General features: G+C 39.3%; 2 protein-coding genes across 3 annotated transcripts in view; one reads left to right on the top strand and one right to left on the bottom strand.

Annotated features, from left to right (window-relative positions):
• Window positions 1-535: 535 nt before the first annotated feature.
• ACOT9 (acyl-CoA thioesterase 9) lies at window positions 536-20,128 on the top strand. Of its 2 annotated transcripts, none has more exons than XM_010078244.1 (14): window positions 536-617; window positions 5,937-5,982; window positions 9,096-9,266; window positions 9,363-9,400; window positions 11,542-11,625; window positions 12,217-12,320; window positions 13,447-13,520; window positions 15,565-15,632; window positions 16,587-16,698; window positions 17,834-17,924; window positions 18,412-18,497; window positions 19,304-19,391; window positions 19,563-19,713; window positions 19,963-20,128. In XM_010078244.1, the coding sequence occupies exons 1-14, from the start codon at window positions 536-538 to the stop codon at window positions 20,019-20,021; spliced, it is 1,254 nt and encodes a 417-aa protein (XP_010076546.1). In that variant the 3' UTR covers window positions 20,022-20,128. The 2 variants fall into 2 exon arrangements, with proteins under 2 accessions (XP_010076546.1, XP_010076547.1); XM_010078245.1 differs by lacking the exon at window positions 536-617 and adding an exon at window positions 2,451-2,460.
• A 4,681-nt stretch (window positions 20,129-24,809) lies between these two features.
• The window catches only part of PRDX4 (peroxiredoxin 4), a gene marked incomplete at its 5' end in the record, with an annotated part of 6,177 nt that continues 2,997 nt past the window's right edge, over window positions 24,810-27,989 (bottom strand). The window contains 2 exons of the mRNA XM_010078246.1: window positions 24,810-24,930; window positions 26,564-26,598. Coding sequence (XP_010076548.1) covers window positions 24,880-24,930; window positions 26,564-26,598 — 86 coding nt within the window. The remainder of the gene's footprint in view (window positions 24,931-26,563; window positions 26,599-27,989) is intronic.

The following is a 27,989-nucleotide window of genomic DNA, read 5'->3' as shown; positions in this document are numbered from 1 at the left end:
TCAGAGGATTACATCCTGCCCTTTAGGCCTGTTGTGAGTTGCAACAGTACAAAGCCATGGAAGAGAAGATCAGGCTTAGCTGAATGGGACTGTGTGGGAGGCCTTCTTGGGATATTGCACCTTCCACCGCTACACACACCAGCCAAGTGCAAGAGAACTGTATGGTTAGGGTCATGGATGATTTCCTGGATGCACATGGACCCTGTCTGTGTTAGGATGTCTGCAGGGTTGAGGCTAGTATTTAGTCTAAGCTGGTTGTCCCAGGGCATCTGAATAGTCGGTGAAGAGAACGATTATTGCTGGTGAACCATTCTTCCTTCCTGTTTTCAGATAAGGACAGGTATCAGTTGGAATTTCAGCTGGCTTGAACTGATTGTATTGTACTGATTGTATCTGGTTTTAAAAATTGAGCTAAAAATAAGGAGTGGGATTTCTGAAGTAATTAGCGCCATTCCAAAAATTAATCCTAAATTATTTTCATGGCATTAGTTTTAATGACGTTAAATTCTTCCGCTCTGCCTGTAGGTTGTGCACCATGAGGAAGCTTCCTTCTGTTCTGGCTAGGACACTCACTTCTGGGACCGGTGGCTCCACGGTGCTTCCTGACATGTCTGAAGGTAGAGTAATTAGCAGTACTTCAGAAGATTTAGCAATATGTCTAAGGAGTTTATCCTTTCAAGTGATGGCTCTTCATATGTTAATATGTTTGAGATAATGGGCATGCCCTTGACTGTTAGCTCATAGCGTGTTTAGGAAGCATCAGAAAATCACTGTGCGTGTTTGAAGATTAGTGGCAACAAATACACATAATCATTGAAGTTGCAGATTTAGAGGCTTGTCTGTTTCTTTAGATTTGGAAGAGTGTGTGATTCTTTTCTGGAGGGACAACTGCTGCTGGTTGGTTCTAGATAGAAAGTCAATGTAGTACAGACAGGTATTATGGCAACTGGAGAGAATGGCCAAGCAATGGAGGGATTGAGTGGAAATAATGTTTTACAGAGCTTCTCATGTGTCAATACCATTAATTTCGTAAACTTGGAGAAATCTTTTAATCAGATCAGCAGCATTGCCTCGTGAAAATACTCTTGTCAATAGAGCTTTGTCTTGAAAGATTGGTTTAGTGCTCTAACAGTAATGAATCATAACATTCCTGTTTCAGAAGAAATTTTCTTGCATTCTAATCCCATGTACTGAGAAAAGGGGAGAAGGAAAAGGGCCACAGCCAGGTACAAATAATTCCTTCATGGAGTTCTGCTTGTTTCTGAGATCTTCTTTTCCCCTTTATTCTCTAAATAGAAACCACAGGTTATCTAGTAAAAGAGAAAATGAGGGTTATTTGTTGTTAGAAAACTTTTTTCATTATTGTTAATGAATAGTAATTCGGGAGGTTACAGGAGAGAAGCAAGGATGCAGAATATTGCATACTTGCAAATATTACCCTGCCTTTTTATTTAGATATTTGATAATGATGCCACCTAAGAAGGCCAGTAAAAATAGTGAAGCAGTGAGGCCATCCTGGCCTTGCCTCTGATTTGTTTCCAAGGAATACTAATATTTTTTTGGACTATAATAACTGTAAATATTTGAGATTCTGTTCCAAAATTGTAACTTTTAAATAATGTTATACAAACTTTTTCTGGTATGTAAACTAGTTTATTTTAATTGAGTATCCATGCTTTCACAAAACACCATATACTTATTCTGACTAGCTTTTCACATGCTTCCTCCCTACTTTGTGTCCCAGTTGTGAATGCCCTCACTTCTTCCATGGCTCTCCCAAAGGCACACCAAGCAGGACTTTGGAAGTTTCCTCTGAGATAAGTGTCATCCTGCTTTCCGAAAAAATGGTCCAGATGTTCTTTCCAAAGTTAATAGTGTTTATCAACAGCACATGGTAACACCAAGCTTGAAAAACTGATTGGAAATTTTAAGGAAAAAGGAAAGAGGGTAGATTTAGATTAGATATTAGGAATAAATTTTTCACTGTGAGGGTGGTGAGGTACTGGAACAGGTTGCCCAGGGAAGCTGTGGTTGCCCCATCCCTGGAGGTGTTCAAGGCCAGGCTGGATGAGGCTTTGAGCAACCTGGTCTAGTGGAGGGTGTCCCTGCCCATGGCAGGGGGGTTGGAACTCAATGATCTTTAAGGTCCTTTCCAACCCAAACCATTCTGTGACAATTACACTGCAGGCAGATACTATGCAGAACCAGTAGACAAAGGAACTGGAAAGCTATCCTTGAAGGAAAGGACAAACTCTGTTGAAAACACAAAGATTACTGACTGTAAATCAGGCAAGGACAGGTTGCTTACCAAAATTAAGGAGCATGGGTGTAAATGGAACTCAAGCAGGTAGGATAATCAGGTAACTCCTTACTAGATGTAATTTGCATTGTTTATTTTAATTGTTAATCTAACCTGTGTTTTCCACTCCACAGGACACTTACCCATTCATGTGAATAATGGTGTGTTGTGGTAATCTGCACATATTTTACTATTTTCTGTAACACTAAACTTACTCAGCTACTGTTTTCCCTTTAGCATTCATGAAAAATGAAATGCTATTATTCTTCTCTGTGGACTTGCTTAAAGCCTCTTTGCCTTCAGTGAGTGGCTCTGATCTTTCTTGTGGCAATGTTGTTGTACTAGATGTCTGTTGGCACACTGCGTTTCTGGTGCTGTGCTGCATAACAGGTTTCTAAGAGGCTTGTGGGATACAAAATCTCTTACGCAGCAACTCCTGTGGTATTTAGCTTCATTTTAGACATTTGAATCTGCATCTTTCACTGAAGTCCAGACCGAGCTCTGTACCAAAACTGGCGGTAAAATATATCGTATCAGTCTACCTGAACCTGCATACAGCCTGGGGACGCACCAGCACAAGGGGACACGGATATCATTGGCAGAGATGAATGCACTGATCTGTCCAGCTGTCTTTGCGTTCTTTGTCACAGCACAGTGCGAGTAAACTTGGGCCCTGCTGCTCTGGCATTAGTGATCCACTGACCAGAGTTTAGGAGATATTGTGAAATACTCAACATAATAATGATGGATAAACCCCATTTGCCGTAATTGTTTTGCACATTTAAGACATTTGCCAATGAACAAAAGAATTTATAGATTTTTATGCTTAATTACTTACTTAAATTTCTGTTGTAAGATAACTAGTATGTAGAAAAGCAATATAGTTTTCCCAGGGGGAAAAAAAGAGAAAAACTGTGTACTTATGAGCCTGTAAAATGGACTAGATTTAGCTTGGCAGCATTGTAGAAACACTCTTACGCTTTGTCCCTTCTTTTGTTAAAATAAAAATAATGTGGTCTCAGCCTGGCAAATGTTTATTTGTATGCCTGAAATTGAAATCAGATATATTAAATGGGACTCACAGCATTTATACGTGTTTGTAGGTTTGGACTTGAGATTTTTTAAAGAGCTTTTTACCTCTTTAAAGTTGAAAAGGAAGATTAATTTAGTTTAAACAAAGAGAAAGTGCTGTTTATTTCCCCTCCATCCCAGCACAGTCTGCACACTGTTGGAAAATTGAGGTTTTGTGTTCTAGAAGCTGTAACAGAGTTTCTGCTAACACTGTGTGGATCCAGTGCATGCTATGGCAGCTTCACAAGTGGAGTATGAGTAACAGGAAAGTAGCACCTGTGCTGTAACAAGTCCTCTGCTTCTTAAGAAGAAAAGAATCAGACCTTCTCCTCTTCCAAAAAATCAACTCTTAAGATTTTTTTCAGTCATTTTCTTTCATTGACTTTTTTTTTTTTTTTTGTTCTCAGAATTAGTAGTGGAACTCTTGTAATTTCGAAACGTGTTTTTAGCCTAATTTCCTAAAGAAATGAAGCCTAAGCAATCTATTTTGTCTTTGTCTGCCTATCTTCTTGTCCCCTTCTTCTTCCAGAATCTCTTATTGCTTGGTGTCAGTCAAGATACATGAGCACAAATCTCGAAGAGAAACGTGCTTCCACAAGCTTTGAGGTGCTGGAGCAGGTCCAGAGAAGGGCAACGAAGCTGGTGAAGGGTCTGGAGCACAGGTCTTATGAGGAGCGGCTGAGGGAGCTGGGGTTGTTTAGTCTAGAGAAGAGGTGGCTGAGAGGAGACCTTATCACTCTCTACAACTACCTGAAAGGAGGTTGTAGTGAGGTGGGTGCTGGCCTCTTCTCTAAAGTAACAAGTGACAGGACAAGAGGAAATGGCCTCAAGTTGCGCCAGGGGAGGTTTAGGCTGGATATTAGAAAAAATTTCTCCACTGAAAGAGTGATCAGGCATTGGAACAGTCTGCCCAGGGAAGTGGTGGAGTCACCATCCCTGGAGGTGTTCAAGAAACGTGTAGATGTGGTGCTCAGGTACATGGTTTAGGGAGTTAATTGGTGTGGGTTGGACTTGATGATCTTTGAGGTCTTTTCCAACCTTAATGATTCTATGAAAACTGTCTTCCTAATCATAGGTTTGTTAGGGTGCCAGAGCTAGTGTTGGGGTCAGCCATGGACCGTGGCGTTTGCTGGCCATTGACTGGTGACTGGGATCTGTGTGCTGGCTGTCTGGCAGTCAGCCCCTTGCCTGCCTCTGGGCTAGCCACAGCTCCTGCTGGTGCTTGGCTGGGGGCTGGGCAAACCAGAACCAGGCTGGGAGTGTAGGGATGGGAGCTGAGGGTGTTGCAGGGGAAGGAGCAAGAAAAGGGAGGTTAGGAGTATTGCAGTGGCGGAGGTGTGGGGGACTTGGGCAGAAAAGCAAGCGAGACTGAAGTGACTGTATAGGGAGAAGGGGGGCAGGGCCTAGTGGATCTGGCTGAGAGAGGAGTATGTGATTTAAATACCTAGGAAATCAGGCTCTGCTTGCTCCAGGGTCACTGGACAGCTTACTCATCACTGTGAATACTGTGACGGGGCATTTTGTTCGGAATGTGCCAAGCCTGATGATGTCTAATGACCTAAAAGTATAAAGGATCAGCCTGTGAGTCACCGGCAGCCCTCCTTCTGTTACGCCATTAAATTTGGGGTTTTTTGTTAGCCGTTCCTTGTTCTGTCCTTAGCTATTTTGTCCTAATATTTGAACCCACTTGTATAAAAATCTTTGTAAATAAGCAAGGAATCCCTGCTATCCAGTTCTCAACTTTGTTCTGTTCTGAGCCTGGGAATTATTGCTGCTTGTTTTCAGGTGTTTCCAAATAGCATACGTTCACCTGCCTAGTAGCGATGGGGTGGTTTGTTAGATTTGATGGGGCCTTAGCACGTTTAATAGCCTCATCTGAGGAAAGAGTAGAAAAACTGCTTATGCAGATTATTCTTGAAATTTAGGAAAAACTTGTGCAGAACTAGCAGTAGCTCTGATAGTGCAAACAGTGCCAGAAGCAATTTTGTAGGCCTGTCTTCACTGTCTTAACACTGTGTTCTTTGAGGCTGCTAAAAATTTAGGCTATGAGACCCTGCTGGCAACAGGCAATCAGCTGACATTACCTGCTCTTCATAGGTGGGATCATTTAAAAAGTACTCTCCCCATTCCCTGTCTCCCAGCTGCACCGTTCCTTTCTATGTTCCTTTATGACTTTCTGAGTTTTGTTATTTCCACAGTTTGTTTGTGTTGAGGCTGAAATATTTTCACATCAAGATTTCTCAATCTGATCTTGAGCTGCTGTCTCTTTCAGTTGTTGTTTAGCGTTACGGGTGTTTGATTGCATTAACAAACACTTGAGATGCCTTCTTTTTTGGCTGTACGCAATAGGCTACAGAATCATGTTACTCAACACATTATTGTGATATGCCTACTAACAGCATCACTGAATTTGGCCAGATTTTTGTTTCTGGGCTGCTATTTGCATGAATTTGTTTAATTTTTCTGTTCTGGGATGAGGACTGTTCCTTTTAACACCAGGCAACCTCACATTCATCACTTGCAGAACTGAGCTTGATTTGCTTTGAATTTTTTTTTTTTTTTTCAGTGCGGAGCAGATTGAGAGATATAGTGGGAGCATCTACCAACTGGAGGTACAGTGTATATTAAACACATTTTAATTAATTTGTGGAACCCAGGGAGAGCTCAGGGTTGTGGTAGTGGAAGTTAACAATGTTAGCCTGCTGATTGGGGAAGAAAAAAGATCCAAGCTAAAAAGTAATGCAAACAAGTTTTCTGAATTGTTACTTTGTGGTTCAGAGACTTCTGAGATTTCTCTTGCAGAAGATCTTTAGCACCAAAGAAACAAAATACGTGATCTTGGTGCTTACAAGATTCTCCATCAGATTTGAATCTGATGGAAGTTTAAGAGCTGTAGAGCCTGACTGGAAATATTATGTTGCTTGTACCTCTCGACTTATCTGTTGGTGGATTACCCACATGGTGGGTTTGTCTTGCACTGGATTCAGAGACAGCTGAGCTGGTTCAGCATGGAGCAGGCTGCATTATGAAAAGCCTGGCAGCACCCGTGTCACTTTGGAAGGTTGTCAGCTTGAGGTCTGTGTCTCAATCAGGAGCATCTTGGGCATTTCTTCTCTCCACTGTAACTTAATTTTAGATTAATTTACATGCAATTTAAATCACTGATGTTTTGGCTTTATGCAGGTTATCTTCCTACCTCTCTGTGATGTTGAAAAAGCCAGGGTTGACTGTAGTCCTCTGCTGTTAACAATTCTGAATAAGTCAGTCTAGCAGCTGGGGAAAATGCTCACTGCTGTTTGGTTGGTCCCATATTTATTGTATTTATTGTTGATTTTCTTATGGTTGTGTTTGCTGAGCTCTTGTTTCACACTTTGTGCACTGATGGGAAAATGAGAGGCCTGCCTGGATGGAGTGTCTGCTGTGTCCAGGCCTTCTGACTAGGTTTGTCTAAACAGGATTATAGGCATGCTAAAGAAAACGCCTGAATCCAGAAAGCAAATTTTTGCTTAGTAATACTAGTATCTAAGCGTGAGGTGGCTTGACATTTTTGGTGGCTAAGCTGAAAAGGGCTCTAGAAGTTGATTTTTAAAAAAGCCTTTCCTGCAGCCCAGAATGGCTGTGGATGAACCACGCCACATGGAAAAACCATCCGAGGATCAAGATTTGAGAGGGCTCTAGTCAAATCTGATCTTCCATCCGTTTCTTTTTCCCCACTGCCCACATGCTGAAAGGAGAGCAGACTGAAGCCGGGATCACTACAGGAGTGTTTTTCTTAGATAGGTATGTCTCTTGTGCTGTGTAAAATACAGCAGAGATGGTTTGCAGAGTACTGTATGCATCAACTGCCCTGAATAAGTAAAAATGGGGAGCCCATAGCTGGGGGTGCTTGAGAATGATGGGTTTAATATGGGGAGGTTTGGAGGACATGGATCATGTAGCCTTTGAGATTCTGCCTCTAGAATGGAGCAACAAAGAGTCGATACATGTGGAAACTGGACAGAAGGTGCTTTAATCGAGGTAGACCACAGAATGACTAAAGAGGACAAACCTAAGAGAAGAGCTTGATAGCAGTCCCAGAATGGGAGCTAGGGAAGGACTGATGCGCATACATCTGGAGATGTCCTGGGAGAGAGGAGAGATGCATGTTGGAGGGATGCCTTTGGCTATAAATTTTGCTAAAAGGAAACTTTGTTTCATGATTTCTCTTGTAAAGGCCAGTGGTATTTTGTGTTAGAAAGAAATATCTTGCTTATATATTTATTCTGGTTTTGTACTTAAATTGTAATTGCAACTGTTAATCTCTTTATTGCTAATTATAGTTGAGATAGAGTTATGGCCATTTCAGAAATAATAATAATGTCATTTCTCAGAATGTTTAGGGCAGGTATTAGTTAATACTTAGATGAAGTATTCTTACTGTATGACTTGTACTGCAGTGTGTAACAGTATTTATCTGTTGAAAAATGTTATTGCCTTGAGCCCAATGTTTCTATGTATTGAAGAGTACATTCTGAAGCTGAAGTCAAGAAGAGTCCTGCTGCTGACCTCAGAGGAGCCACGATGGGACTGGTGAAAACAGAATATAGTTGAATTTCCATTGTTTGGTTTCTGTGTGTTTGTACTCTCTAATTAGTTTATCTTAAACCTTTCACTGAAAGACCTCAGAAACATATTTTGAAGAGCATGAAGGTACATCATTTTGGACATTGCATCTTTCCTTAATCATCTGTTAATATTCAATTTCTATGCAGTGGCATAGCTTCAAAAATAAAGCCTCTGGAGAAGGTTGTTATCTTTCTATTTTCTCTGAACTCTGCAGTAGTCATGTTGCCTAGATGAGGTAAACCATATTTAATATTTAAGACAAAGAAACAAGCAAACAACTAACTGAATTTTTCTGCTAGACTTTTACTCTCTGTTAGCATGGATTATTCATATTTTCCCCAAAGTTATTAAATAGAAAAGAGGGAATATAAATATGTTGAAGCATGACTGCTTTGTACCTCTCCTCTCCTAAAAATAAAACTCAAGCCAAAAAAGTCTTCATCCAAAGTCAAAACTGGAAACTAATTTTCTTTTTGTTGAAAAGGTTGTTTCTGTTGGTTTTTTGTTTTAATTGGTTTTATTAAACACAGTGGCACTTGGATCTTAGCAATACAGCATGCACTGCTGGATGAATGGCACATATCCACAAGTTTGAAATTGTTTGTTTACTTAGTGTTTTATGCCTTCTCTTGCTCTATGAAATGGGTTCATAGTTTTGCACACTCCTTGGCTTTATATCAGAACTGTTGCATGTTTAACCCTTAGGTTTTTAATGCTTTGTTGTTGGTTCTAGGGATGTTATGAAATACCGTCTTTATTCAGTCAGGTGGGCTTTTAAGGGGAGGGAACAAAAACTCATACGTTAAATTATGTCTAATGCGTTCTTTTCAAGCGGAATAATTTTGGTAGCATTCAGAATTAGACAAATTTTGTTTGTCTCTAGTGCAAACTGTGTGCTTGCCACACATACAGAAAACTATTTAGAACTTTTCTGCAGTAGTCTTGCTTAGCATATCTGATTATGTGCATTTCGCTTTATTTTCAAGGCACGCTTACTGTGTCTTGCTATTTTTACTACTTTTTTGTTTTAATTTTGATAATCTTCAATGTGACATTTTTTACCTAGGGTTGCAGTTCTGTTATGCTCCAGACGGAATGTGTTTTTTTTTTTTCTTACCAGGGATCATGTGCAAGCAATGCAAGAAAGAAAAGCTCTTCATACTTTACTGGCAAAACGGCAAGAAGATCTCCCTCCTAGGAGAATGAAAGATAGCTACTTGGAAGTAATTCTGCCTCTAGGAAGTCAACCTGAAATAAGAGAAAAGTATCTGAATGTATACAACAGTGTGAGGTAACAAAGCAACTGTGTTACACTTACAGGGAAGTGTTAACTTTCATTTACTATGGATGTAGGTAGTTAATTGTCAAAAACCCCTGTATCTTACAGGTTTGGAAGGATACTTGAAGATCTTGACAGTTTAGGAGGTACGTATCTATGCTCTTGTGAAGCATGTGCAAACAATGCGGACAAAGTGAGTTTGAGCAGTGTTGAGTGCTGTTTGGTATGATATAGTATGACCTCAGAGAGGGAATCACATCGGTGCACTGTCTCAAAGGGGAAGGAAAAAAAGAAAAGATACTGATGCTGAAAGAGAAAGAAGGATGATAAAGAACAGATAGAAGCAAAATTGCTCAACTTCAGCTTCTTACCTCTGCCAGTTTTGTAAAGGACCAGCTACAAGAATAATTTACTGAGAAATGATCCTAGGTTATGAATCTGCATTGAGTGTTAAGAGAAAATATGCAGAGTGTGCTATTTCAAATTAAAACATATGATTTTTCTCTTAAAAAAAAAAACAACCCAAAACAACACACACAACCCAACAGATAATGAGGCGCAAATATTTTAATATTCCCTTTGGGGAGAAGAGAGTATAAGCTGGAAAGAACAGAATGTATCTATTCTGAAAAATGGAAAACATTCCATATAGATCCTTGGGTTCTGTCTCTGAATTGATATTAAGGGTAGAAATAACTCAGTTGTTTGATGAGTTAGCTTTCTTAATTTTTTTTTCTGCTTTTCATTTATTCATGGTCTTTAAAAGTTGGAGTTCTCTGACTTTTGTTTTGCAGCTAAAATAAGTTCTAGGTTGTTAATATAACTTGGAGATGCTTTTCTCTTAAAATGTCACCAGGTGACTTCCTTCTTCATCGAAGTTCTGTAACTGGTTGGGAGCATTTCAATGGAGGTTTTTGACAAAGAATAATTAAGGGGAAGTTCTAAATGGAACAGGTGCTTTTGGCAGAAAAGAAGGACCTTCTGTGGGTCCAGATGAGCAAAATCAAGGAAAGGCAGAGAAACACGTGAATGCATGTCACCTGTCTATCAAGGATAGACAAAATAGCAAGATGATTTGTATTTCTTTCTGCGATGCGGAAGATACTGGCTACAGTACTTGTCCTGAGTTAGAAAAGGAGACTTGAAACTATGGGCTACCCTCTGCTGGTAGATGAGATGAGCCTGTCTTTCATTCTGTGTCTTGCTTCTTTTTTCTGGAAATCTGTGAAGATCTTGGATTTTTCCTGTTGCAACACAGAACATATTTGCCTTGTTTGCAGTCATACTGGGCTTCAGTCAGTTCCACTGGGGATTTATCGTTTTGGGTTAATCAAGATTCTGTCCCAATTATGCAATATTCAGGATGGTGGTCAGCAGTTTTTGCAGGAAAAGGTACCATTTCATCCTCCCCCCAGTGTATGTACTGCAAAGGTACTACATAGAGGTCTGATTGTCTTCCATTTTTTTTGTTTTTGGCAGTAGGATTCTGATAAATCCCATTCAGACTCTTACTAATCATATTGATGGCATGAGTTTATAGGCATAATGGTTTTTAGAATTGTGACTTTAGTAACTTTAAGGGGAAAAAGTCTTAGATTTTCTGGAAGGACAGAGATCTTCTTTCTGTCTTATCTCATTAAGTACAAACTTTTGATTATGGAAATCTGTGTTGAGTGAAAATTGTCTGAGTACTAGAAAAACAATTTTTGCAGCCTTGTCTAAGGAGTCTGTTTACTTGGATGTGCTCTTGTGAGCAGAGATAATTAATTTAAATAGTGGTTTGGCGAGTAGTAATTACAGTATGATAAATACTTCTGACTATGCTTTCGTGCCTGTAAGGCACAGGTTATCTAATCTGCAGTTCTTTAAAGGAATCAGTATTTGAAAATAAGTCCCCAGATAGCATGTGTCTTTGGATAACCTGCATGAATCAAAACAGGAGGTAGGAAGGATCTGAGATGGTGGGCTGCAAGGGTAAAGGGAACAGATTAAGTGGGATTGGAAGTACAGGAGCGATGGGTTCATTTAAAGTGCTCAGCTAAATATCTCTTTGTAGTAAGAAAATACGCATATAGCTGAGACAGCTGCTGAATCAGTTTTCTTTATAGCAATCCTGTGAGTTACATACATGAAAATGTGGAAGTCCTGTGCACTCCTACAATATGATACTTTAGTTTTGCAGGTATTTCCCACGCTTCACAAAGATGGCTTTGATTTGCTCCAATTAAATTTTTGTTAGAGTATAGGAGAACTGAGAGCTGACTCCCTTTTTTTGGTCTTTCTGCAGTTCTTATTTGCTACACTCACACCAAGCAGGAAATGCAGCCAAGGTCTCCCCTGTCAATAGTTACAGCTCTGGTGGATAAAATCAGTAAGTGGCAATTTGATGAGTAGAAATGGTTTAATCTGTTTGTCTTACTCTTTCAGCAGTTAATGTTTTCCCATGGTTGTTACTGAGGATACCTTCTTCCCCCTCCTGTTCAGTTCACTTCATCTTGGTTTGGCTTTTAACTCTAATTACTGTGGCTTTTGTTGAAGGGAGAAGGGAAGAGGGTTTTGTAGATGCTTCTCAGCGTTTCATATTTCCCTTCCTTTCAAAATATGACTTCCATGCTTCCTACTCTTCTGTGTTTGGTCTTACCTTGGCACGTGAGTTCCTTAGCTTCATTATTGAGCAGTGTTTGTTCTGATGGAGCTGGACTTGCTTGTGTCACATGTTCTGCTGAACACCTCTGTGGGCCTGCCAGCCGTCTGCCACTTGTATGCCTACTTCCTCCTCCTGATCTGGCCTTAAGTCTGATAAGGCAGAAACTGCAGGCTGGCAGTGTGGTCCCTTGTAACAGCTGTCTTTCTGGGTTGCCTTTCCATGTTGCCACTTGCAGAACTGAAAAAGGTTTTAGAGAATCCAGTCTTTCTTGCTGTGAGATGTCTCCAGTAGTAACCTCTAATGTTTGTCTTGTAGATTTGTGCAAGAAGATTATATATCCGGACTGCGACATCAAATTCACAGGCAATGTTTCTTGGGTTGGGAAGACCTCGATGGAAGTGAAGATGCACATGCTGCAGGTTAGTTCCTGTGACTTCTCTCTGCAACAGTCATGAGGGGCTTCAGGGTGAATTCTGGATGATGACATTAGCAGTCTACATTTATTTCCAGAATTAACTGTTTTTGAAGGACTTGAAACAGCCCTATTGTTTCAAGACCAAGCCGACTTCCAGTAGTCTAGGTGCAGCAAGATAACTCTGTTGCTAAACTTTCTGTCAAGACATGCATTTTTCTTAACCAGCATTTTGTAACTAAACTGGGACACAGTATTCCTACAGAAAAAATAGGTGGCCGGGCTCTGCATTTTCTTAAAGAAGTTTCTCCCTGCTTTTGGAAAAACTTTTATTTTCCTTAGATCTATGCATTTTATAGATTTATAAATTTTAATGTTGGTATTCAGATGTAGTATTAAATTGTATCTCTTGTGTTCATCTTATCTATTGTGTAGCATAATTATTGCAATAAGTTACTAAATACTAAATAATAGAAAATAAATTAAATGAAGGGTGTAACCAGGCTACACTGTGCAGGAAGCGGGAGGAGTATTAATAATTCAATTAAAAAATCCTTAACGTTTCTGTTGAACATTTACTGTCAGTTGATTAGTTAACTGAAACATTAATTCAGTAATTTTATTATGTAGAGTAACAAAGATATGCTATAAACACCTAGGTGGTATTAGTGGCTATAATTCAGATAAAGAGGTAAATATTCTTTTATCCAGTTTGTCTCCTTAAGTCTCTGATGTAGAAGATAATGTTACACCTTTGTTTTCTGAACTCCTCCCGGTGCTGGCATTAGTGGCAATTTGGTTTTGACAACAAATTGCTGTTTAGGCATTTCTTAGAATAAAGGGTAAGTGGGTCCTTTTACAATGCCTGTGTTGATTTCCTCCTGCCCCCGAGCTGAAGCTAGTAGTTAATAAGCATTCCCTGCTTGCTGTTTCCCTTGCAGAATTCCTGAAACTAGAGTTTTAATTTGTATTTTATTCTTTGGCCAGTTGTGAGAGACCTTGGAAGGAATGACAGAAAGTGAAAGTAAACAACGTTAACAGTGTGATCACATAGTTGGTGTTAACTGAGTAGCTTGCTAAGCACATTTACAATTTTAGAGTTTACAAATATAATTGTTTTTTGTCTCTTTTAGCTACATGATGGTGATTACAGCCCCGTGTTAGATGCAACCTTTGTCATGGTGGCCCGGGATCCAGAAAATAAACGGTAAGTTGTAGGACAGAAAAATAATCTTCAGACTCCTGCTACGTTAAAAATAGCGACCATGGCAGCTTGCTGTATGTGTAGAAACCATATAGTGTAGGTGATAAATTAATCACATAGTTGATGTTTTCTGCTGGCAAGTGTTACTTTCCTGCGGCAAGCTTCAGAGCATTGATTTCAGCAGTTAGACGATACTGGGAACTGGTGTTAGTCTTGGATCTGACCATTTTCTTTAACAGATTTTCCCTGTGTTTGAACAACTGGCCTGATTAACACAGAATTGAATGAATTGGCTAGAAACCCACCTGTGTTGTATTGTAGTAGTTAGAATTAATAGCTTGCTTGCCCTAAAAAAAAAGAAAAGGTTGAGTCTCAATGGTTAAACAGCCTTTGAGTGAATAATGCCCTTAGCTCCCCAATAGACACATGATAGGTGTCATGGGAATAACTCAGCCTAAAACTTGGTTAAGTAACATGGAACTGATAAGCATTCTCACAGAACTAAACCAAAATTAACTTGGTTATTTTTCTGATCTAACTCTCTCTGTAATTCCTTAGTCATTAAACTATCAGGCTGCTCAGTTTCGGTTTTGGTTTATATGACTCCAGCACTATAAAAAATCAGCTGTATTTCTTACCTCTTGTATGGCCTGCAAAAGTAATAAACAGTTTTATATTTCTAACTAGTTTAATAATGGCCTGTATTTAATGAAGAGGGATAAGTTTAATGAAGTGGTTTTGCTTGACATAATTATTTAGTCCTGATAATATTCTAAGTAGTTACTAGGTTGGTTTGCTTCAGATTTATGAGATATTTTTAGAACCCATTAACATTCTATAAATTTCAATATATATATACACTTATATTTATGGTTCCCATTTTAAGGACTTATTTTACAAAATAATTACATAAAATCTGATTTAATTAGATACTAGCAGATTGACTAAGGGCAAGCCTACATGGATTTGTGCAGACAGAAAAAAACTTCAATGACTATTCTTCAAGCCAGCAGTCCACAGGCCAGCTGTGTTGTGGAAGCATTCTCTCCGTATAAGCAGGGTATTTATTTTATGTGAGATAAAAACCTTTCAGAGAGGTGCAATGTATGTTAGGTTGGTTATAGTGTCACAGAAACATGGTTGTGTGGCTGTCGGAACATAGCAAACTTGCATCTTGTCAGCTTGGGGCTTGGGCAGGAGAGCTGATGTAGATGTGTCCTGAGCTGAGGAGATGGAGAACGAGCTCTGCGATGGAGAAGGAGCTGGTGTGTCTCCAAAATCCAGTGCTTTAGCAAACCAGGAAGGAGCACTTTTTCCAAGCAAAAAGGTCCTCTCTGCATGCCTCTTGTCACCAGCCCAAATAAAGGCTTGGGGTAGAGGTAAGCTGTTCAGCAAAAATAATAATTGGAAATCATGGAGAAGAAGGGCTCTTGAAAATAATCATTTGCCTTGCCTTGCGAAAAGAAAGAATTAAATGTTATATAATTAGTTAGAGTAAACTTATTTGTGCAGTAAAATAAACATACAAATTTGTACTCGAGGCAGCCTCATATCATCTTTGATAAGTAGTACATGTGGTAAACAGCTTTTGGCTGTTGATAAGGCTGTCAAGGGAACACGCAGATTATAAGAACACTTGCTAGCTATGGAGCTACGCTCTTTCTGTTCCAGAAGGAATTATACCATTCAGGTTTTGTATATCTCTTTTAGACTATCTGAGATCATCACATCTTAATTTGCTGAGTTTCTAAGCAGCTTTCTGCTTGAATAACCTTCATTATAATCTGTGGGTACAGTTTTACCTCTTTAAGAAGCATGAATGCATCACTTGCTCTTTCTCAATTATACCAGCTAGTGATTGTATCACTTAACTGCCTCTTCAGAGTTAAAGCTAATATGATATTCTCTTGGCAGCTGCCACATAACCTGAAGTGTATGTCTTTTCGTCTTATAACATGTATGTAAGCAAACATGGAAGACTCTTATAATGTATTCCCAGGACAAATTCTTACAATGTTTCTAACTTAAAAAAAATTCCTGTCTGTAGGCCAGCATTTGTTAATCCACTTGTTCCTGAGACCCCTGAGGAAGAAGAAATCTTCAAGCAAGGGGAATGTATGTCATACTTCCTGGTAGTATGCCCATCTGCCTCAGGTTCAACTTAGTAGCTGTAGGGAAGTCGACTTCAGAAGTTCTGCTGCTTAAAAATGCTCCAAATTTGTTTAAAATCAGATTTTTGTTGTGTCTTGTGTGTCAGTAGTATATAAGAGAGTTTAGAAGCCTGCTATCTGATTCTTGGAAACTTGGCTAAACTGACAAGGGCACTCGTGAGGTGCTCTGCACCCCTGCTAGACATTTCTGTTGTCAGGATGCTCACTCCACTTCAGATCTGAGTGCAATACAAGCTCTCCTAATGCTCTGGCTGATTGATTGCCCCCATGGTGGGTCTCCTGGGTGCATCACAGCTCCTTACCTGTCTGAGTGCCCCTGTTCCTTTTGGAAAGAAACTCAGGAATTCCTAAGAAAAGGGGAGAGAAAAGGAGGGAGTGAGTAGCTCTATCTTCTTTTATTTCAAGCTGGAATTTTAAAGCAGAGAATTAGAGAAACTATTATTAAAGACTGAATAAACTGAACAGAAGATCTTTTAAGCTAAAATTTCAATCATTGTGGCCTAAGGTAATGAGTTCTATCATAAATTTGTATTCTTGTACCATTGGAAAAACCTGAAGAACATTGATTGTTCCGTAGGGTTTCTTGTTCGATACGTTTTTCTGTACTTTGAGAGGAGTATATAAGTTTTCTGTAGGAGGGGGGAGTAGGGTGGGTATCATAATATACATACAAAAGGTCTTCATCACATTGGTGAGGTAACAGTGAACTTCTGCCTTATTTTTTCTTTGCAGTGAATTCTAAAAGCCAAATTTCTGTTTGAATCTATGGGAGTGTGAAGTTACAGCTTTTAAATCACAGGGGGGAAAAAGGAAAGAGACAGCTGATTCCCGGTTAAAATCTTCAGAGCCAAATGTTTTTTTCATTTGAACTCTAAGATGATTTTTTTTTTATGCTTAGTGAATAAGGTGAAGAGGATTGATTTCAGCACTGCCTCCTTACTGAAAATGGCTCCTACTGCAGAAGAAAGAAACGTTGTTCATGACATATTCCTTAATACATTGGACACAAGGCAAGAAGGGGGAGGGTGGAGGAGATCTGAAGTCTTATGAAAGAGAAAAGTAGTGTGCCTTTTGAGTGGTGCTTGTAAGAGGGCAGTCTGGAATAAATGCACACATTTTGTTTTCCCATTTCACCGTTTAAATTCTGTGGCATTTTATTTGAAACACAGGTACAAACTTTAATGTGACATCTGCATCTCTCAAAAGAGACTTCTGTTGTTAAAGAATGTTAGCTGTGCCAAGGTGGTGCAAGTGACAGTGTGAGCACAAAGAGCTTCTGAGCAAGCTGTTAGGAATAATCTTGAGGAAAAAGGTTAATTGTGTTTAACCAAATAAGTCAATGGAATGGTTTTGCAGCTGTGTGACTTGCACACTCTAAGAGTTTTCTGCTGTGATATCTAGGAAAAAAACCTGTGAGGGCAGGAATGGGCCATGTTTAGACTAGGTAACCTTGCAATGTGGTTTGAATGTGACAGCATTATTTGAGGGAGACTCTTGTTGGTGTACTTCTCTTATACTTGAGATTTGTGTGAAATTGTCAAGTGCCAATGGTGATAGAACAATGCCTAATAACATTAGTGCAATGTATTTGTGGATAACTTATAATTTCTTTAACTCACTGACATTATCCAATTGTTATTTTCAAAGCTGTTTACCACACTGAGACATGCTTTCCCTTAAAATTAGCAGATGTATTTTGCACACATTCTGTCTGGATTTGAAAACCTCAAACTGTGTGCATGTTTGATGTTGAATTACTGTTAGCTCATTGTGTGCTTTTATTCCACATGACGACTTGGAAAACAGAGTGAGACTTTTCTGACAAAGAGTATGCTTTGTGGTTGTGATTAATCTTTTCATTCATGTACCTTTTTTGAGCTTGTTCATTCACATAAGCTTGAATATTAGCAGAAGTTTTTGAAACATCAGAAGCATGGGCTTATTGCAGTAACAAATCAAAGTATCACTTTAGATAAGGCTTCAAGGTCAGTTGAAGCAGCTTGTATTGATAGCATTTCTATGTTTTGGGGGTTCTTTATTGGTGTTTTTTTTCTTTTTATTGTGTGTCTTCATTTGCTATTTGTGCATTTTTGGCTTGCTGAATTCTGCTGGTGTGGGCTATAAAGTTTATTGTCTCTTCCAAAGGACAGTAAGTTTCCGGAGTCGTAAATTGCCACCCAATTCAGTGTGGATGGAAGATGCAAAGCTAAAAGGCCTACAGATTTGCCATCCTCAGGTATTTTGAAAAATATTAATAAATTACAGAAACAATTCCTAACTGTCTTATAAGAGTAGTCGATCCATTATTTTGTTTCAGTTCTGCAGTCCTTGCAATCTATTCACATCTTAGTTTCTTTTGCCGTTTTTCTATTGTATGTACGGATTGCCACTGCAAAATAGAAGATTTTTAATTACCTTGTTTCCTTACCAGACTATTCATTTTGTGTAGAGAAATTCCTTTGCAAAATGTTTAAGTTGGACTTCTGGTTCCTGACACAATTTTGGGGTTTTTATCTTATGTTGTCAAATGAGTTGGATGAGCTCCTATTAAGTAAAGTTGCCTCAGCCATTTGGACTTTTGCATATATATTTCAATAGTGCTTTTTATACATTCAGATGCTGGGAGTTCTATTAAATACTGTGAACTGAAATGCAGACTTCAACACAATGCTTTGAAAAAAATTTAAGTAACATAGCAGTTTGTTTTTTGTCTCTACATATAGGAGCGGAACATCTTCAATAGGATCTTTGGGGGTTTTCTCATGAGAAAGGCATTTGAACTGGGATGGGCAACTGCTTGCAGCTATGGGTGAGTTGTAGACATGCGATATTTACATAATCCAGAGCACTGTGCACATACACATACGTCGGGAAGGCAAGCTAACCAACCTAATGACAATCTGAGTAGAAAAGACCTAGGTGTCTAGTAGAATCTTGCACTTCTAGGGCACAGCACTGTTTTATTTAGAGCATCTGTTGTATTTACAAAGAGATTTTCATCTTGCTCCTTGGAGCTTGGTTTTTAAGCATTACATGTCAAGATAGAAAATACATCCTTTATCTGCTTTCTTTTATCTTACCAAGCTATTGAGATTGATTTTTAAAGATACATTTTCTTTCTAACTATATGAAATAGACATTCTATCAAATAAATATTACATCTTTTCATTCTGTGCACAAGAGGAATGGTTTCTGAACTTCTGCTCACTGCTTGTGCTTAGAAAATGTGACTGAGGTCATCACCCAACAAAGGTCTATGCGTAAGTTTAGTGGAGCATGGACAGCCTGATAGTGAAGTGTTTCATGTTAGCACTTGGAAAACTGAGGCCTAAGCAATGATGGCATGAAGATTGCTTAACAAGTGTGAATTGTAAGATACGATAGTGATGCAATAATATATCCTTAGAGAGAGTGTATTTTTGTCTGTGGGAGGTTTCCTCCAGTTATTTTTGTCTCGGGTGATGACATAATTCTTTAGCACTTCCTGTGGCCTGTGTTTAAAAGAGAAATCTGTTCTCTAGTAACCCTTAATTAAAATGCTGGCAATGAAATATTTTAAATTTTTCCAAACACCCTCATTATTCTTGAGAATAAATTTATCTTTTTCTTGCTCAGGGGTTCCAGACCTTTTATCGTATCTGTTGACGATATCATGTTTCAGAGGCCAGTTGAGGTTGGATCCTTATTACTGCTTTCTGCACAGGTAGGAGTTGATTTCGTTTTGAATCTTTGCTGTAGTCACTGTTAATTGCTGATAATGAACAGTGCGTTATGAGAGTGTGTGACTTTTCTTTTTAAACAATGCAGTGAACTCCGTTAGTTTTTCTATGCCAGTGATAAATTATGAACTATAGCTCTTGTCTTAACTGTATAGGTCTGTTACACAGAAAAAAACTACGTCCAGGTTCGAGTACACAGTGAGGTTTATGATGCAGATATCAGGGAGCACCAGACAACCAATATCTTCCATTTTACATTTATATCAGAAAACGAGGTCCCGCGGGTTGTCCCCAAAACGTATGGAGGCAAGTATCCAATTAATGTGTTGTCATCATAACTCTGTAGAAAAGGTGACTTTCTTTTTGTTGGAACATTGGTCATTTTAATAGATGATCTATTGGCATTTTAATAATTCAATGGGATTTCATGGCAACCCACACTTATTTTGTGCTTTGACACTGTGGATTGCTGCTTAATCTTACCATTCTGTGTAGTTGCCCAGTACTGATACCAAGTTACTAATGTGGTTCTCTCTTTTCTCCACCTTATTTCAGAGTCCATGTTGTATTTAGATGGGAAGCGACACTTTGCTGCAGTCATGAAAGAAATCTGACACCCATTGAACACTGCATCAGCAGTATAGCAGCATGCTGCCTTGGAAAGAGTTGTCATAAGAGACAGCTAACAGACAGGTGCTTGCAATACTAAAAAAAACCCACCCCAAAACAAAACCCCAAACCAAACCCCACAACAGAAAAATACCTTTTCAGTGCTATTTATGTATTTGCGTATATTTGGATTTTTTATTCTCTGCTGCTAGGATTTGTTGAAATCTACTTTTACATGCCAGTGTTAGGAAAAAAGGCTGAAAAAATACAATCTTAAACTTTAGAATGCTTCTCTTTGCTTTGAGAAATCTCATTACGAGTTTTGTTGTCTTGTCACCATCTGCCTTCTTTCCCTTTGTAGCTCTCCTTTGTGTTTCCCTGATAAGGGATAGAGGTTCTATCAGAAGAATGTGTGCAATAAGTAGATAGACAGAGACAAAGCCATTTGACCTACATTCTTGTGTAAATCAGGTTTAGAGTCTTATTATTTTTTTAACAAGGACACATGCATCTTGGCAGCAGCATATGCTCAAAAGTTACTAGTGTGTGTGCAATGTAAAGCAGGTGTTTCCCATCAGATGGAATTTTATAAGGTTGTTGCAGCTTCTGTTTTGGATGGTTTCATGTTCCCTTGGGAGGAAACTGTTTTTTTCAATTAAATGAGGTGGCCAGATGGTCTCTTCTGGCATTCTATTTGCGTACAGCCAGTTCTTGCCAGCCTCCTCTAACTATTTTTTTTTTTCGGGGGGAAGTATAACTGTAAGTGAGTTTCTTAATGAATTATTTCTCATGGCGTGTAGAGTAGAGAATGATTGGTGAGATTGGGTGGGACTGGGAAATGGCATTGCAGAGCAGAACACTTTGGTTTGTTAGGGATTGGGAACAGGAAAGGTAAAATGCTGCTCAAATGGGAATGTTTGTGTTTGATGCTGGAGTCAGGGGTCCAGAGAATCTGTGCTGAGCAGCTCTCAAGTCAGCTGCTGAATGGTGGGAGGATTTTTATCCCCCTAAGGCCTGGTACGGCTAGAGGACAGCCTCTTCAGCGGGAGTATTTGTCTGGTTCCTTGGTAGACAGTAATGAAATATGAGTATTGTACAACTTTAAAGGTTGTCAAGTTTACCTGTAAAGGACAGAGTAGTTCACCACCACAGAAGGGACACCATGGTGGACATAACCATGGCATATAAGTATCAGGAAGAAAGTACTTGATACTGAAGTGCTTCTGATGTAGTAGAGAAGGTTTTAATAATCTCCACTATCTGGCAGATAAAAAGCCCAACATCCTGAAATTAGGAAGGTGAGTGGATGGGAGGCATCAGCTTTTAGCAGTGAGGATGATAAGTTACAAGCACAAAACTGGACCTCTGGTACCTTCAAATAAAGACTGATATCCTGTCTGATCTAGACACCCAAAGAGGAGTAGTTGGGCTTACTAGTAGGTTAAATGGATGAAACATGATGTCTTACAATACACAGTGATAGACTCCAGCTTCCCTGCTAGGTTTAAAATCTTCTGAAATCAGGAAGTAGCAAGTAGAAATTATGTGAATCAGCACAGATGCATGAAACAGGTTGATAGAATAAAGCACCATGTTGAAATTTTATTTCAGAGAAGAAAAGAAAGTTTGAGAAATTCAGTTAGGACCAACTTCCTTTGGTGCTAGCATAGTGTGTTCATGGCTCCTAACAGCTGATTGCTGCTCACATGAGGAGAGGAGAGTGAGCACTGTAATAACCAGCATGTTACACATCAGCCTTTCCTTTCTCAGATTTGGCTGCCTGTATTTCTATATTAGATAGTCTTCCAGTGGAGGCATAGGGGCATTGCCTGATGTGGATCAGATTAGTGCCTTGCAGTGATAGTAAGCTCCTGGTTCCTTGCACAGTTTGTCTCTTTAGCCACGCTCCAGTGCTGATTCAGCTGCATGATGTTATAATCTTCTTCTTTAATGGTTATGACACTGTGTATATATATTGCATTTTCTGTTTTTCTCCTTTTTAAAACTCTTTGGAAGCTTGACCACACAGATAAAGAACTGAAATTCTGTCCCTGCTTCTTCCCCCCTCACTGTTGCCTATTAAAAAATAGATAGGAAGGCAGGAAGTGGAGGGATCTATTTCAGAACTATGTGTTACTCCTGATTATCTGCAGGTTTTTATCATTGACCCAGTGGTCCTACCTGGGACACTTGTGTATAACATTTGTAAGGTAAGGGGATAGGTACCAAGTTCTGCCTCTACTGCTTTTTCAGCTGTACTTAAATATGAATTTATCAAAATTTCTAAATTCAGCCTTGGGGAAGGGATTGGAGAGGAGAAAAAGAGGTAATAGAGTAGGGAGCAAGACGTGACATCAGAACCTCTGGACACAGTGAAGAAAATGAATCCTGCAAGTGAAGATGCTTAGAAGAATTAGTGTGTTTTCAAAGTTCATAATAACTTAACCACATACCACAATCACAGTAGTTACAGAAATGTATGTACAGTCATACAGAATGTGTGTATATTTATACATATGTAAAACATATATATAGTAATAAACAGAAATATATAGAGTATGTTCTCACGTATTTTTTATTCTGAAAAGATAACTCCCAAGTTGTCATGCTCTTTGATAATAGGCTAAATGCATCTTCCTTCAAGGAAATTATGCACATCGCTGCATACCTTTGTGTGCAAGATAAAATTGTTCTCAGATCTCACATTAAGAATTAAAATATTTTAACATAGTAATTAATGCTGAGTTTATATGGCAAATTTGTGACCAGCCTGTCACTGCTGTGTCTGAGCATTACCACACAAGCCCAAAGGTGCTGGTGTGAACCTATCTGTGTAATTGGCTGTGGCTCTGTAGTGGAAAGTAAATGTTTTTGTGCCCCTCATATTTTGGAATACCATGGGGAGCAGGAAGTCTGTGGTAGCTGGATTGTCTCCCCTAACCCTCTCACTTAATGGTGATATAAAAAAGTTTCTGTGGGACTGGCTGAGCTCAATGCCTGAAAAAAGCGCTTCAAGTTTTTATTTTTTGGTGTTTAAAAAAAAAATAGTAAAATTCCTTACTCATGGCTGGAGAGGCAGGCAAAGCCTCTGAAGAAGTGGGCCATTTCTAAGGCAGTCCCAAGTGTTAGGTTTGGTTTGTGCCTTGGGCTGCTTATGAATAGCCGTGTAATAGCTGGGTTTGCACTCGTCACGCTGCAGTTGCTTGGAGTTATTTGAACATTCTCTGTGTTGATGTTGTTCATGTTTCAGGGTTGATAAAGGCTGTAAACAAAATCCTGAGTAAAATTCAAGCAGCTGATTTACAACCTGGTACTGTGAGAACCTGCCTGTCTACATGCTGCCCTCTGGTCTTTGAGATCCCACAGGCTGGAGGGGCATGTTACCAGCTGCCTTTGGCGTTGGTCCCGCTGTGCCTCCATTACCCTCTGGATGGGATCAGGAGCTCCTCCTTTCCCCAGGCCTCCCAGGGACGGTGGGGCTGGGACTTGGTGAGAGATGTGCCTGCTCTGGCTGTGAGTCCCTCTGCCCTAGGCACATGCTTAGGCTTTATTTGCATCAGAGCTGAAACAGAAGTCAAGCAGCTGCCTCTGCTCTCTGTCCGCACTGACTACATCTGGGGAGCGGCTCAATACTCACCAAAGTCTACAAAATCAGGTAACTTTACAGTGAAAACGCAACCGCTGGTCTAGTTCTGCAGAACTGTACTGAAGCGTTTGGGTATAGGGAAGGGAAATGTATGGTCTGGCAGGGAAAGGCGAAGCAAGTTCTCATGAGTGTGGGATCCAACCAAGAGTAATAACGTAGCAGTGCTGGACTGGAGAAGGGAGGAAGCCTTCTCTGTGTCCTTCTCAAGGATGACCCTGGTGAAGAGCTGACACTGACTTCAGGTGCTGTTTTTCCAGTTGCACAGATTCTAGGACTCCATGTTAAGAAGAGGAAGAGGTGGGAAGAAGTGAGAAAAGACATTCTTATGAAATAGTTCTCCACTGCACACAAGTACAAAGTATGTCTTACAGGGAGATGTTATTTTCCCATGAAATAAAAAAAATTCATGTACATGAGTCACAAGAGTTTCTGATGATCACTGGACATGTCAATACGGATCTTGGCAAAGACTACAATCACTCCCTTAAAACTAGCAACCACGGTTAAATGAGTGGATCAGCACAGGGCACTAACCAACCACTATGTACATCTGTTAACAGTGTAGGGCTGGGGAAAAAAATGAGACAGTGTGAAATGGAATTGATCTTATCAGTATATACACTGCAAATAAATACAAACATGGAAAAAATTACTAGTTGAACTCTTCAATCACATGAACTGGCATATCTGTATTCAGTGCAGTTGGACTGATTTATGTAGCGTAGGATATGTTCTTAGTAGTTGTTTTCTGGCTTTGGATAGACTGGAAATTTAATTCAGCAACTATAACTTATTTCTGGCTTTCGGGTTAGCTGCTATTGCCTCTGGACTACAGACTAATGTACCATAACCAAGTGGCTCTTTTTTGGCTGGAGCTCCTAGAATGTGACCAAGCAGACAAAATTTTTGCAGAAATTAAGAAATCTATCAATAGCAAAAGTTATGAATCTAAGCCTGAGATGCTAAGAGAAGTAATTTTTGGGAAAACCAAGCATCTAAACAAGACTTAGAGGGAAAACGTATTTCATAAGCATATTCTCCAATAACTAGTGAGGTACTCGTGCTTCACACAGGTTAGACTCCTGTTAAGCAACAATACCTTTAATGGCCTACTGCAGTTACATATTAGTCAAACTCATGAAAGTAACAAAATTAATGAAATTTTATTGGCAAAAATCAAGTTGAATGTGACCTATGTAATTGAACAGAAGTGAGCCTCAGTTTAGTTTATCAAAATACTTCAGTTTTCCAGCCGGATCTGGAATTATCTGTGCAAGAAAGAAAATGAAAATGTTAGTCTAAAAACAAAAATATACAAACACAACAAACTATAAAACCAAAACAGCATAGTATTTAATAATATGATGCTGAGGCCAACCCACAAGCAACACTGAAGAGTAATTAATCAATTGACTTGATACTAGATTACTGTTTATCTCTGAAGGTACCTAACAGCAGCAGCAGAAAGATTTAACTGATTGGGGGAAGAGAGAGTGCAGCCTACCAAAGGAAGAATTCTGACAGCTGGGAGCACATACATCTATGTTGCTTCCCCCAAAAGCAAGATATTGTAATAAATTAACATCTGTAATCAAGAGTCTTAGAATTTACTTACAGTTCTTCCCTTGGCCACCACACTCTCATGGCTTCCTCTGGTTTGATCTAATTAAATCAAACATATTTAGAAGGCAAGGCTCCATCTTTGAGAAAGGCTTTTTGAAATACTCTGCTATTTAAATTATCTGCATCTTCTGCACAGAGGAGAAGGAGAATGCTTATGCGCTGTTTTTAAACTGATAGTATTGAAGCTGTTAGTCTCACCATTGTAAGACCGTTTTTTAGAAAATATGTTAATGTTGTATTAAGTATTTAGGTGATCCATGGTTATGGAGAGCACAACTTTTCAGTGCCAGAATGTCTCTGTTAGGCCACCCAGACCTCTTTTAGTCTTAATATCCAGCTTCCCCCCCCCCCCCCCCCATACCCCGCTTCCCCCCCCCCCCCCCCGGCTAAGACATTCCTCTGCTAGCTTGAAAGACATGACTCCTAGCCTCCAGTCATCCTGGGAAGTTTTCACATCCAGCAAAGAAACACGGTTTAACATTCCACTGTTTTTACTATCAATCACAATGCTCACTACTCTCCTTAGAGGCTGCTGGGACCTGCTTTTTGTTGAGACATCTCTTAAACAACAGTGCTCTGTTATCAGCAGATGGTTCAGAAAGAAAGTCACATGCTCTAAAAAATGACAGTGATCTCATCAGTGATCATCTAGGCGGCTCAGACCTCTGGTGAAAGTTTCATTATTCTGCTGAGGCTTGATCCAAGCCAGAGAACACAAACAAGTTCAATGGGTGTTTATCTGAACCCCAGCTCTTCTGCTTCTAACCACATGGAGGCGAGTAGTAACAATGGAGGAAGAGCTATTGCGCAGCAAAGCAGTGCTCTCTGCTGGAGTTCTGATAGTGGCACACTGGTTCTGTCAGATACTACAGCAGCCTGGGAACTGGGATCTTTCTTTTTTTGGATAGTGCCTAGAATTCACAGTGAGGCTTAACAGAACCAAGAATTTATATGGACAAGTAACTAAGATAGGGCAGACTTGAGTTTCCAACTACCTCTCATCAGGTGTTAACAGGCAAAAAAGTTCTTGATCACGAATTCAGTGCTGCTCAAGAGAGTTTTGTTCATACGCAGGGAATGTGAAATGACTGGAATATGTCCAGTGTGAGGGAAACGAGCTCCTAATGAAATCAGTAGTAATCCAAAAGCTGTAACTATAATAATGTGAGTTTACTCAATCTCATTGAAAGTTGCAAAGACTTTGGATTTAGCCTTAGTGGAAATGATAACTGAGTGTTTTCTAGTAGTACATGCATTTAAATATAACTAGTGACTTACTGTTTCACTGCCAGGTTTCCAACCAGCAGGGCAAACTGAAGGGAAAAAAAAAAAAGACAAAGTTATTGAAAGTATTTTTACACACACTTACTTTTGTGGAATTAATGTTCGCTTTCTGAAGTAAAACAGCACACAAGTATCACACACAAATATCTGCAGCTATTAAATATGCAGTTTTCTTTATATATGGGATGGTGTCATAACAGTTTATACCCGGTACCACCTACCACTTCTGTTAACTGGAAACTGCGTATCTCTGAATGGATGTCTGTGCCTTGGTTTAATTCTTGTGCCCTTCTAGACAAAGTACTGGCAAAGCATTATTTGAGAATGAACACCTATTCTAGTAGAAACAAGAATTTCATGATAAAATTCAGGTGACTACACAGAGACTTACCTTTCTTTCTTTAAAACCAGTGCTAGGGGAAATTTTCTAGCAAAGAAATCAGTTCAAAGATTCCAAAAGAGACTGAGTGATTTTTATTTGAAGCCTTGCTCAGGAGTAAAGGGACTACAGCATGCAGTTAACATGCAGCGTGGCTGAGAGCCCTGCAGCCACCTGGAGAGTGGCACGTTCTGGAGTGAAGCTCTTATCTATTCAGAACTCTCCCTCTGAGGCTTTAGGCCAACACATTATGCCATGTTACACTGCTTTAGGGCATGCTGTCAGACAAAATACCACAAATGCAATTAGGAATTGTGGAGAACTTTTTTCCTATCCTGTGCAAAGAATCCAGTAAGGGGTCTAGGAAGGCTCTTCTCAGCATTCATGCAAAAGCTGGTGAGATTCCACATACAGATGGAAAAAAACACGGTACTCTGGAAACACATTGCAGATCAACATTCTGTAAGGCAGCTTTGTAACTAAATGAGAAGCTAAATTTCTCTAGTCAAATGTGCACAGCCTAAGTATCAGCATTTCTTCTTAAATCTGTACAGCAAAGCATAATAATGATTTGTACCTTCAGAGAAAGGCACTTTTGGATGCCAGGTGAAGTTGCAATGGAAGTTAAGCTACTGAACATGTGTATTAGTATTTAAACAAATCTTTAAAAAAATAAATGTGTTTATTTAAACACACAAATTAAAGAAATGTGAAAAGTTCACCCTGTGCTTGAAGTCAGGGCATATGAATTCTTGAGACAAGCCAGTGAAAGCTTCTTTGTCAGAGGAAGATGATCACATAGCACTTTTAAAGAAAACACAAGTAATGGCAGCCTAACTTTCACAGTATCACCATGTATCTTGACATGAAGCACTCCCAATTACTTGTCACAGATCTTCAATGAATGACACAGGACAAGGATGGCTTGCATCTCAATTATTTTAGTACACCAAAGTGTACTGAAATATTTGGTCTGATTCTTCATGGCCTCATATTTTGTACAAACTTATGTTTGTATGTAATGCCTTAATTCAGACTAAC

Source organism: Pterocles gutturalis, unplaced genomic scaffold (genome assembly GCF_000699245.1).
Source record: "Pterocles gutturalis isolate BGI_N339 unplaced genomic scaffold, ASM69924v1 scaffold40053, whole genome shotgun sequence".
Lineage (NCBI taxonomy): Eukaryota > Metazoa > Chordata > Aves > Pterocliformes > Pteroclidae > Pterocles > Pterocles gutturalis.
The sequence above is the reverse complement of the archived record's forward strand: the minus strand, read 5'-3'. Positions and strand labels throughout refer to the sequence as shown.

Coding starts and splice junctions, on each gene's coding strand:
- ACOT9 (XM_010078244.1), top strand. CDS start 536: ATGAGGAAGCTTCCTTCTGTTCTGGCTAGGACACTCACTTCTGGGACC. Junction 15,633..16,586: donor AATCTTCAAGCAAGGGGAAT/GTATGTCATACT, acceptor TTTTATGCTTAG/TGAATAAGGTGAAGAGGATT. Junction 17,925..18,411: donor TACAGATTTGCCATCCTCAG/GTATTTTGAAAA, acceptor CTCTACATATAG/GAGCGGAACATCTTCAATAG.